Here is a 12,739-nt window from a genome sequence, read left to right on the forward strand (position 1 = left end):
TGTCTTTCTCATGTTTACAACTTATTGTGTTACGTCAGACTTAAAAAGGAACATATTTCTTTTGATATGTTTACCAAATAATTAAATTTATTAAACCATTATCAAATATACACACTTCATGTAGCATTATTGTGATAAGTGTGGTTTATAGATGATATCTATTGTTTCAGGAGAAGTTAGTCTCATTAGTATTTGGAATGATAAGAAAAGGAAAGTCTAATTTTGTTGATATGTACAGAGAAGAAGCCTTCACTTCTATAAGAGCTGCTGTAAAACAGGTAATTATGGATATGTTTCTCTCTTCACCTTTAGTCACTTCGACTTGTTATTAGTTTGTCTTTTCTCTATTAAATTATGTTAAAAGTTAAAATTCAAAGTTTAATTTTTGAAGGTTCAAATATGAGTGGTACCTCACATTCCACTTCTGTAGAAAATCTGTCATTATGTCTAAAGAAAGAATTGACAGCACATCTTGCACGTATAACACCCCATCATTGGAGGTTTTTTAATTTTGTCATCATCCAACATAATGTAGATATTGTCAGGGGTCGCGCTGGGCTTCGCCAATGTTGCAATTTGCGATTTTTTATTTTATCTGGCGACAAAAATAGTCAGTTGGCGATTTTCTTGGCGCATAGGTTTTGTAAATTAAAATTTACGGGAAGTTTATCAGCAACAGATATCCTCATGTTACACATAACTTGTGTCTGAGTGAAATAAAGAATCTTAAATCTTAAATCTCTAATTTTGTGTTGACACCTGGTCAGAGTTAATTGACTATGACCAATTTACGACTGATAGCAATTAAAGGTAATTACGACCGTGACTGACAATATCCTCATGGGAGGTGTCAAACAAATGTAAATATATTATTGAGCCAATCAAAACTCTCATCATCTGGTCAAAGGTAAACACAATTAAGGCCATGTGCACATGGCTACACTCGAGTTTCACAGCCCTGTTTAACAATGTAATACATTCAGAAACAGACTTATCTAATAACAGAATAAATTAAATCCAATTAACAATGATTATCCCACAAGGAAGTGTCTAAATACTTCGAAATGGAAGAATTGGTAAAAGAAAATGGATGACATGTGTTTACACTTTTGCCATGTGACTTTTTTGGTGGGAAAATTGGTAAACAAATAGAATTGGGATTCCCAAAATCTAATTAAGGAAATGCTATTCAGATATCAAGATAATTAAACAAGGACACAGTTAATGGTCCATGGTGCAAAATGTAGTTTGATAGAAATTTTATCACTTGAGAAAAAGAATCAAGTTTGTTAAAAATATAAAAAAAAATAATTATATTGTATTAGAACATGTTTTAAAATCATTGACTACATGAGAATAGTAATATAAAGTCTTTGATAGAAGTAAAATACCTGTTTCTGAAGTAGTACTTTATTATTTTATGCATATAAAAGTGACAGACTAGAGCCAAAAACCTGCTTTATACATGCATCAAGAATGAATCTTGGGTACATGCATGCCATGAATGGAGAGGTTATTTTGATGAACTGACAAAGATAATTCATCAATGGACTTACATGGTCTTTTTTTTTTTTGGAAAAGTATAATTTTTTTGGCACCCTTTGGCTCTAATTTCTGAAAACTGGCAACAAAAAATGGCAGCTGGCGATTTTCTGGCGACAGAATTTTGGAAACCAGAGCAGCCCCTGATTGTTACAGATATACAACCTATAATGATAACTTAATTTGATTAATGACATATCTTCTGATTGGCTGTTAATTAAGACAGCATGATTATTTTGTTAAATCTAGTTTGGCCATGAGACATTATTGGTCTACTTGTGTGATTATAATGATCCCAAGCAAAAACTGATTAAAAAAAAGGCTCAATATTTACTTTGAATTTGAAAAGAGTTGTTTTTTTTTTTTTTCATTTTTTATGTATCGTGTCTTGACTGTAGTTCATTTTTGGAGCATCTTAGGCAGGTTCAAAAACCTCTTTGCAATTCACATGGCATAAAATGCTCCAAAGTTTGTTGTAATGCATACCACAATTGAAAATTGAAAACAATACTTCAATAGACTGTAGTTGTAGTGTAAACTGTTCAAGCTATCTACAATTATTTTATAGACTATAGATCTCATGTTAACTGTCCAAGCTATCTACAATTATTTTATGGACTATAGATCTCACATTAACTGTTCAAGCTATCAATTATTATTTTATAGACTGTAGATCTCACATTAATTGTTCAACCTATCAATTGTTTATTTATAGACTGCAGATCTGACATTAACTGTTCAAGCTATCAATTATTTATTTATAGACTGTAGATCTGACATTAACTGTTCAAGCTATCAATTATTTATTTATAGATTGTAGATCTCACATTAACTGTGCAAGCTATCAATTATTTATTTATAGACTGTAGTGGAAGCTGTATCAAAAGCTGACAATGTGGAAACTTCAGATGATAATGTTACTAGGTTTGTTTGATAACAGCTAGTTTACTTCACATTATAAAACTTCATTAGTTGTGTTGGAAAAAAAAATAGATTTAGATATTTCATGCATTTTTCTTACTGGTTTAAATGATCACACCTGTTTGCTGTTAGATACCAGGTAATAGTACTGGTAATGCATTTCCATCATCTTTTTTAAAATTAGTATATGCTTGGTTTTCATATGGAAAAAGTGTTTTATCAGCATCAGTTTTACATGTATCTCATTATTGATTAAACTAAAGATTTTCTCAAGAGTTTAATTTTTGAGTCAGAGTTGTCTTTCTTGTCAATCATTTGTGTTTATTGAGTGTGAAAAAAGGCCAAAAAAAAAATCAATTCTTAAAAGTCGCTTTTTTTTAAGCTATATAGATAAGATCTCTTTGATAACTGTGATTTAAATGTTAATTGTCATAAGTTATTTAAATTTGAACCTTAAATGAGGAAGATCTTATGACACCCTTGTGAATTTTACTATCCATAATCCGTCTTAAAAATGACTAACTTTCAGTATTTTTTATCTGTGCTTCTTATTTATTATTTACAATGTGTTTGATTTCAGTCTTGGTGATCAGATGAGAATGTTAGATTACAAGCAGTGGATGGAACTACTCAATAAGATATTTTCTAATATTCTTGTTCTTCTGAAAAGAGCGCAGGTATTTCTGATTCTTATGTGATAAGAGATTATTTATAATAATTTAAGCTTATAATCAGTCAAATTTGTCACAGGTATGTGATCTCTAGAAGTGTCAGACAAATCATGAAGCTATTTACAACCTTAAGGAAACTTATATTACATACCAAAGGCCATTAAAAGTCATTTTTTTGGTTATCATGCCATTCGTCATGAAAACTAATCACAGAGGTAAGCATTGCTTTTTCCCTATTTATTGCCCCCTCCCCCCCCACCCCCCCAAAAAAAAAAAAGATGATGAGGGTAGTGGATTTTTGTGGTTATTTTATTAATATTGTATTGCAAATACATATTGAGGCACCATAATATTGGACGAGGGAGTGCCTTAGAAATTATGTCTAGCTGGCCTGAAATAAACTGTAAAAGTATAATTATCTTGTTACCTCATGGCAGACTTAATCATATGTGATAATTTATAGTTTTTATTGTTTTTATAGGATAAGTGTAGCAAATTTCAAAATTGTATTCAACATATCGACAGACCATAGTCAAAATAAAATGGCTGTAATAGATACAAAAATAAAATGAGGTATTAATCCCATTATTTGAAAGATTAAGGTGACAAGAAGAGCTTTACAAAAGTCTTCATTGAAAAAATTTGGACTAAATTTTATGATGACTCTTCTTTAGAGTTATTGCCCTTGAACGGCAAATATGACATTTTGAAGTTTTTTGGCTGCTACCTCAAAAATTATAACAGATGAAATGAAGCTTTCAATGATGCAATGATCCTAATAAACCATAAAACAGGCTCCACTGGGCCAGATTTGTAGATATGCTTCTTAGAGTTATAATTATTATTATTATTATTATTACAATTTTTCTATAGCGCTTAATCTAAAAATATTACTCGGAGCGCTTTACATCACGTCATGTATTTAAAAATATACATACTAATAAAAATATAATACATTAAGTCACAAAAATAGATCAGAGTAGTAAAACTTGTCTACTTAATAAGTAAAGTTGATAAATAGGAAATATTTAGAAAAACTAGAATATATATAATTGAATCATAGTCAAATTGAGTGTAAGTATATTGATATAATAAATTTGATAAAAAGTCTAAAATAAGTTTGCTATTTAAAAATTATCAAATAGAAGTTTAAAATTTGAAATCGTATAAAAAATTAACTATTCCCAGTAAAAAAATAACTTTTAAAAGAAATATATGCGCTACATTATAAAAGAAACATATCACCAGTTAAAACAAAGGTTCAATAATCAAAAGCAAGCAAATGTCTATGGCATTATGTATCACTGAAACGAAATTAATGGTTTAAAAATGCTTGTCGAAAAAAGTGAGTTTTTAACTTCTTTTTGATAATAGACACTGATTTTGCATTATGCAGTTCTTTGGTAATGCATTTCAAAGGGTGGCCACCACTTTATCGAATCTTCTATTGCCGTAATTTTTGGTTTGTACCCTGTACTGTACAGGCAATGAATGGAGAAACTCAAGTGTTGGAGTAATGTGTTCGTGTTTCTTTTTTCGTGTTACCACTTGTGCAGCAGTGTTCTGAACCCTTTGTAGTCTCTGAATGACACACGCTGGTAGTCCATAGAGTAATGCGTTGCCATAATCCAATCATGAGATAATAAATGAATTGACTGAAGTTTTACATGTTTCCTCGTTGATGTACGAATGTATGCGGCCTACATATTAACACTGAACTGACTTGTTGATGCATTGACAGAGTCTAATCAAAATGAACACCCAGATTTTTTATACAGTCAGAACTTGTAATGATGTTTCATATAAATGTGAGATGATAATCCTTCAAATTCTTCACTCTGTGTTTCGGAGCAAAAAGCATCTGTTATGTTTTGTCCTCGTTCAGTTTAAGCATGTTTACACACATCCAGGAACTTGTATCGGACAGACTGTCCTCAGTTCCTTTCAATGTATTTTTCCAGTTGTATAGAGGTATGAATACTAAATAGATCTGCGTATCATCCACGTAATATTGATAGAAAATGTTATGACGTCAGCAGATTTCGGCAATTGGCTTAGAAAAGATACAATATAGCTTAGGGCCAAGTACGGAGCCCTGCGGCATACAGCACAAAATACGTTGGAGTGGGTGGAACCAAAAGCTATACGCCGAGTCCTATCTCGGAGGTAGGAAAGTAAACATTTCAGAGCAGAACCTGATATACCAAAAGCATATTCCAATCTAGATTGAAAGATGTTATGGTCAATCACGTTAAACGCCGCAGAAAGGTTGAGCGTCAGTAAAACGGCACAACTATTATTGATGAGCGCACTTGTAATATTATGATGAACTCGAAGTAACGCTGTTGCCCTGAAAAGCTATTTAAATAGTACTACAATTGATAAAGAAACAGTATTTTATCTCTATAGAGTAATAATAGCTGTTGTTAAAATGTTTATATCCCCTTTTGTAAGCCCTACAGTTAGACGGTAAATAGTTATAGGTCTGTCTGTCCTGCTATCTACTTCCTCTAGACAGTGTGGTACCTTTTTTCTTTTCTGTTACGTCTCCTGCGCCTTTGAATTGAATTAAAAGAAACTTTCACAGATTATGTTTTAAATTTTGAAGGTGTACATCTCTTATTTTGTCTCTTTGAACACACCTGCAAAAAAGTTTATTTTAAATAAGTTGTCTTCAAGGTATTTGTTTTTTGCTTTTAATAAATGTTATGAATTTCAGTACACAATTCCTTGTTGTATTTGTATAAAACCAACTATTAAGTCAATTACAAAGATAGTCGACATCTTTGATAATAACTGGTTTGGTATGGTCATGTGACATAAAACTCACTATGTACTGTTTATTTTAGACATTCCAGGGTGTTATAGGTGATGTAATTGGGATCTCTGCTGGTAAAACTAAGGCTCCAAGTCCAGTAGTAACTCCTACTGAAGATAAACAAAGTCCCTTGGAGGAGGCTTCACATTTACATATCTCAGTGTAAGCATTGAAATCTTCCAAAACCAGGCCCCTGCCAATTCTTGTAAGTACAGTGTACAGTCCTTGAACCTATGCGTGCAACGATTTGACGGATAGATGACCGGTGACTGATCAGATCACAGTTTTTTTTTTTATGTAAAATGGTGTAAGATCTGTTTGAAATAAAAGAAATGTAAAATAAAAGTATAAATTGATGTTTAAATCTATTACATTATTAAATATGTGTAAAATTGACAAGAAAACAATATGAAACTGTAAATTACAATGACTGCTCTGTGGTCACATGATGCAATCACCGGTTTAATGGATTGGTTTGAAGGATTGATGACTGACCGGAAACTGATCGGTGACCGATGACCAATCACAATTTTTGTTGCACAGATCGGTTTAGGTACTGTACTTGGATTGATATTTGGCCTATATTTCTGACAAATATGTATTGAAGTCACTAATCTGGAGGTCCTTTAACATATACCTTTTAACCTGCATCACCATCAGTGAAAGCAGGCCTGGTAACCACTCCGCTCCCTCTGTCTGTTCATCCGCTTTTAGCCATTTTTGTATCAGCATATGCTATCATTTGTACATTTCTTTAGGTAATTTGTAACCTACACAGTGTTTTTTTAACTTGCTTTGTGTTTTATATACATATTGAAGATACTTATATGCTGAAAAATATATGATGGTGACACAGGTCCAGGCATGTATTAATATTGTTACAATAGCCTCCAAGATATAAATGAAAAGGCTACTGACATCAGGAGATAACCAATATATGATCGGATGTGGTGCTAAATTTATGGCTCTTTGTGTTGAGTCAAACAACTTATTAAAGTCACAACAAAATAAAGTCACATTTGAAAACTTAGATACTAAAAAAATTACATACAACAAAAATTAATTGCTATGTTTATTATTAGTATTTTTGTGTATTATAGAAGTGAGGATGTCTCTGATATGCTGATATCAGAAGAAGAATACTCAAGGGTACATAGTGCACTCTGTGATATGATGTTTGCCATCTGTGATCATGCCCATGATAGATCTGTCAAGGTCATTGTTGCAAGGTCAAAGGTAAGCACTGATGTTGGAGTTCTTTCCATCTAGATTTGACTGAGTGTTGATACTCCGAACTTCCTGTATTTCCAGTAATAACCATTTCATATTCATAAACTTTATGACAGTACAATATTTCAACTGCCAGATAGGAATGTGTTCCTTACAAGATACATTGTGAATTACTGCAGCAGTTTTTATAACCCGACTCACTAGTTGGTTGTATATTGGAATTAACTTGTTTGTCCATCATTTCTTCCATCTGTCCATCCAAATTTCATTGCTATAATCTTGGCTCCCAATGGCTCCAAACTAGTGTATGGGTTTCAGTTTGGTCTGTGGCTTTACATTAATGGGACATGTGTTGCAAGCAATTTTGGGTACTGTTTTGTTGTCATTTTTCAATATGTGGGATGACAGAATTTTTGTCTAAAAATTTTTGCTTTCAATGAATGAATTGATTTCAAATTTTGTGAGTGACTTTATGTAGATGGAGCATACATTTTGAGCAATTTTGGGTGCTGTGTACCAGTGGGGGTATACCTAACATGACAATGTGTTATTATCTTCCTACAGGATGGATTTTTAGAGAGATTATCTACTACAGAGTTTGTCCAGTTATCTAGAACTGTAGAGGCATTTGTAACAGACTGTGAAGAAGTTTGTGGAAGGAGGAGTACATCCTTACGTATAAGCCTACAGTCACAAGTTAGTTTAATAGTATTACTGTAATTAAGATTTATGGCAAGCTTTGTATTATTTCTTCTGTTCTTCTATTTTTTTATGAGAAGACAGTTATGTCAGAGAAAAAAGAATTAAATTATAGAAGTTTGATTTGAATTAAAATTATATATTAATTTTATCCCTTTTTATTGTGGTGAAACTCTAAAACTGAGAATAAAATGCAAATTTTGTATACAAACTAATTAACTAATATAAAAGTTTGTTTCTGTGTGGTGTAATTAATGTTTTATATTTGTTACATTCTTTAATATAGGCTACCAAGTTTGTTAATAAATTTCATGATGACAGGAAGCAAAAATTAAGGTAAGAATATAAGGATGTCATAAAAGGTATTGAATTTCTTCCATTTCATGAGATTTTGTAAAATGCTTTTGAAAATACTGAATTCCAACTCATTTATATCCACATTTATCTCACACATGGGTAACTCAGGATGGCAAATCTGCTGTCTGTATTGATACAAATCTCCTGTCTGTATTGATATAAATCTTCTGTCTGTATTGATACAAATCTCCTGTCTGTATTGATACATTATTTGCTCATTTAAGATAAGATATATGCTAAAATATGTTTTACACTTACCCTACCGGTACACCAGGTCCATGCTCCCAGTTTATAGTGGAGTCCAAGTTGCTCATTTACTTTTGTTACTTTTTATGTATTATTTTGGTTATTTTATGTTCTTTGTTGTGTTTGTCTGTTTTCCATGCCCGGTCTTTGTCCCTGGATTACATTCTTTTTATTACTGCTATAACCTTGATTCCTTTGATTACTCTCTCACTCTGGATTACATTCCTTTGAATTCCGCTTGAATCTTAATTCCCTAGATTTCTCTTTATAATGCTACCTCCTTAGACATCAATACTGTCTGTACCTTGGTATGTCTGTCATGTCTCAGCAGCCCTTCATAGGAGTGTTTTAAAATTAGGAATGTAACTTCAGCTGAATGGCTAGTACTGTGTTTAAGCATGCAATAACTTAATTGTAAGTAAATCTTGACAAAAGTTTCAAAACCCACAAGGAAAATTAAAGATTGGTAGTATTGATTTTAAGGGGTAATGTCCCAACCATTTTCAAATAATTGGTTGAATACATAACTCAAGTATAAATATTAAAATCTCTATGATATGTTTGCACATTATGTTCTATAACACAAAGGTTAGACTGGGATTGCTCTTGAAGGGTTATGAACAACATTAATCAGGAATTAGAAATCTATAAAAAAAAATTCTAAACAATAGCATGAATAAAAGTGTATGGAACTATCTGATATTGTATTATAAGGTTCAACACTATAAAAGGAATGTTTTGATGGTATAAAAGGGTTATGTCTCTTTCCTTTTAGATTATAAGGTCCAAATGAGTTTGTAATAGGAACTTCTTCAACATTATATAAATTACTTATTTGTACTCACCTGGTCCAAGGAGCCATATGAGCTATCGCCATCACTTGACTTCATTTACATTTTTTCAAAACTTTTCTCCTCTAAAACTACTGGACCAGTTAGAACCAAATTTGGTATGAATGTTCCTTAGGGTGTTCTCCATAGAACTGATGTGGAGATTTTGATCTGTCCAAAAATATGGCCACTGTTACTAAAAATAGAACATAGGGGTCAGTCAGAAGTTTTTGAAGTATACATTTCTAGAACTGATCCACTCAAATAAAATTGTAATCGGTCATCGATCCGTAAAACTGATCCATTAACTCTGTGATCTCATAACATGTCCACATAGCGGTCAATGTATTTTACAGTATTCATTGTTTTGTTAATCAATTTTAACACATATTACATAATGTAATAGTTTTAAATATCATTTAATTATTTTTTTTTACATTATTTTTAGCAAAATACAAAATTTGGATTTTATATCTTAAATTTAAGGTTAATTCAGTATGGTAGTGTACGGGATTCGTTCCAATGGAAATTCTTTAATTTTCATGAACCAATCATCTGTCATTTTACATTATATCTGTGATCAGATTGGTCATCGATTATCAATCCATCAGCGATCAATTAGTCAGAGTTATCGATTTGTCAAATAGTAACACGAATCAGTTTTGGGACTGTATCTACAAAACCATTAGGTTTAGTTAAATTCTGACGTGGAAGTAAAATTGTTCAGTATAATGAGATCTGTCTTGGTCAAATTTTCGTGTTAATCTGTTGCACCATGTTGAAGTAATTGCCCTTATTCCACATTTTTTTTCAATTTTTTTAATGTTTATTCTTTAAATTCGTCTCCTCTGAAACTACTTGACCAATTTTTATCAAATTTGGTATGAATGTTCCTTAAGGCATTCTGCATATAACTGATGTGGGGATTTTTGATCTGTAGAGATACATGGCAGAAGTTACTAAAATTAAAACAAAAGGGTCAGTCAGAAGTTTTTCTTATATGTATCCAAAACCATGAGATTAAGTCAAATCTTTACATGGGATAAAAGTGTTCTGCATCATGAAATATATGTTTGGTCAAATTTTTGTGTTAATCTATTGTGCCATGTTGGAGTTACTGCCCTTTTTCCATTTTTTTGCTATTTTTAATAATATAACTTTTAAAAATTTTCTCCTCAGAAACTTATGGACAGAGTTTAATAAAAATTGATAGGAGTGTTCCCTAGGTATACACATCAGGAATTTTTATTCTAAAAAAAAACATAGCTGTTTTTACAAAAATAGAATGTTGCTTATAGTGTCAGGTGAGTGATGTTGGCTCTTCAGAGCCTCTAGTTTACATCTAAATGCAACTTTTTTTGCGGTCAGTATTATTCTGGTCAGAATATTAAATAGCAATCCAAATTAAGAGCTTGTATCTATATGTGTCCCAACATCAACAGTTGTATCAAGCTGCACCCTGTAAATCTTTTTTTTCACAGAAATCCATTTGCTCTGATACAATTTTTATACATTGGTGTTTTTTGTTTTACTTTTACCTAGAAACTATAGTAAATTCTTTGTTTCTTGCAGTTTAATATTGGACAATGAAAGATGGAAACAGGCAGATGTACCTGCAGAATTCCAGGATCTTGTTGACCATATTACCAAAACAGGTACTTGTATTATTCATTTCAATTCAGCTTACAATTTTATTGAGTCAAGTAGTGCAAACTTTTTGTATTCAGCTACCACTAGTCATACTTTGGTGTTTTTTATCCTTTAGGATCAAAATACCTTATATCACTGGTTTATCAGAGGAACTTCTCTATTGTTCCTCAACAGTACACAGAATATAGTCCATATGTGATTCCTTTTATATCAATTAAAATATCTTTCAAAATTTGTAAATTTGTTTCTGGCAATTATTCAGCTAAAAGTATTCTATCCTTGCTGCAAATAAAATTAGGATCTAGTCTTCAAATCAAAATCACACTACGTTTTTTTGGCCTTGAAAGAAGATAAGTAAAAACTATGCATTTAGGAAATTTAACTTTTTGAGAATATGCAAAAAAAAACATTAGATTTGTTAAGCATGTTCTTTTTAACTGACTTATTTTTTAAATTCATCATCCTTTTATTAATAGTTTGTGATTAATAAACAGGAAGTGAAGATCAGTAATTCTTAGCAAATTGGTGGGAAAATTCAAATTAATGTAAAGTGTCTGTTTTGGAAAATCTTATGTATCTTGGAAATTGTTTTCTAAACTAAAATTGTATGAATAAATAAAATATAAAATTCTGTAAAATAGTTTGTGAATGTAATTGCTAATTTTTGTTCCAGCAGGTTGAAATTTTTTTGAAAATACGTGAAATTTGTAAATGTGGTTATGATTGGATATTGTCTAACCATTGATCTACAGATCATATTTCTGAAATCAGTAGTAAAGATTAGCATTCAGTTTTAACATTTAAGAAAAAAACAGTTTTAAATTATACAGAAATGCAAATTTATGATACAGTTTTATTTTTCATCATATAATCTTTGAAACTTATTGTGTATACTACTAAATGCATAAGGATCCAAAACAGCACTTAGATTGTTTTAAAAGTTTTGTCCTTTTTATAATAATTTTCTAAAGAAAAGTTATAGAATCTTGTTTCATGAAAAGATTAATGGCTATGTCTGTCCCTTTTTCTATTTACACCCCGTCAAACAGATTTTGGAAGTATGTAGTTATCAACCTATCTGTCCTGTTCATTTGTTTGTCCACATATCATGTTAGTGCTACTTGTCCTTAACCACTGGATATTTATGAAATTTTATTGGTCTGTTGGGCATCACATGAAGCAAATGGAGATATTCCAAATTAAATGTTTAAAATTTTAAATCTGGCAAATGCAACTAAAACATGACATGGACTAATATGATTTTTTTTAAGATTAGAAATAATTATTGTCTTTTGCAACAGGAGATAATCAAACTTTATGATTTTATATGCACAGTTCCTCTTAATCACAATGGACTTTTATAACTATTTTTAACATCATTCATGTGTGTAGATGTGCATGAAGGAAAATAATTAATATTTGATATCTGCCAAGGGAGATAATCAACCTTAGGTTTTATATGTACAACTCCTATATACACAAACGATTTTGACAAAATATTACATGATGGTTAGTCATCTTATATAGATGTGCACAAAGGGAGACAACTTGTGTTAGATCACTGCAAGAGAAGATTATCCTTTATAAGGTTCTAACAAGTCCAGGTAAAGCAAGGAGTATTCTTTTTTGTGTGCTTGCTTTTATGTAGTTTATTTTTATATGCCATGAGATCTGGAATGTTTTTATTACAGGTACCTTAAGTATTCCAGAGAGAAAGGACAAAGGTAAATCTATGTCTTAAATTAAAATTGATATTTCTTAAGAGGCAATAAGTA

General features: G+C 31.2%; 1 protein-coding gene across 1 annotated transcript in view; it reads left to right on the forward strand.

Moving 5' to 3' along the window:
• The window catches only part of LOC148623944 (vacuolar protein sorting-associated protein 54-like), a 36,146-nt gene that overhangs the window by 12,922 nt on the left and 10,485 nt on the right, over positions 1 to 12,739 (forward strand). The window contains exons 10-18 of the mRNA XM_088566261.1: positions 171 to 278; positions 2,405 to 2,466; positions 3,044 to 3,140; positions 5,984 to 6,114; positions 7,053 to 7,188; positions 7,747 to 7,878; positions 8,168 to 8,217; positions 10,887 to 10,969; positions 12,656 to 12,688. Of these exons, the coding sequence (XP_088422387.1) occupies positions 171 to 278; positions 2,405 to 2,466; positions 3,044 to 3,140; positions 5,984 to 6,114; positions 7,053 to 7,188; positions 7,747 to 7,878; positions 8,168 to 8,217; positions 10,887 to 10,969; positions 12,656 to 12,688 (832 nt within the window). The remainder of the gene's footprint in view (positions 1 to 170; positions 279 to 2,404; positions 2,467 to 3,043; positions 3,141 to 5,983; positions 6,115 to 7,052; positions 7,189 to 7,746; positions 7,879 to 8,167; positions 8,218 to 10,886; positions 10,970 to 12,655; positions 12,689 to 12,739) is intronic.

The sequence above is a fragment of the Perna viridis genome, chromosome 2 (genome assembly GCF_037379345.1).
Source record: "Perna viridis isolate PV_CMFRI_1.1 ecotype Kerala chromosome 2, ASM3737934v1, whole genome shotgun sequence".
NCBI classification, from domain to species: domain Eukaryota; kingdom Metazoa; phylum Mollusca; class Bivalvia; order Mytilida; family Mytilidae; genus Perna; species Perna viridis.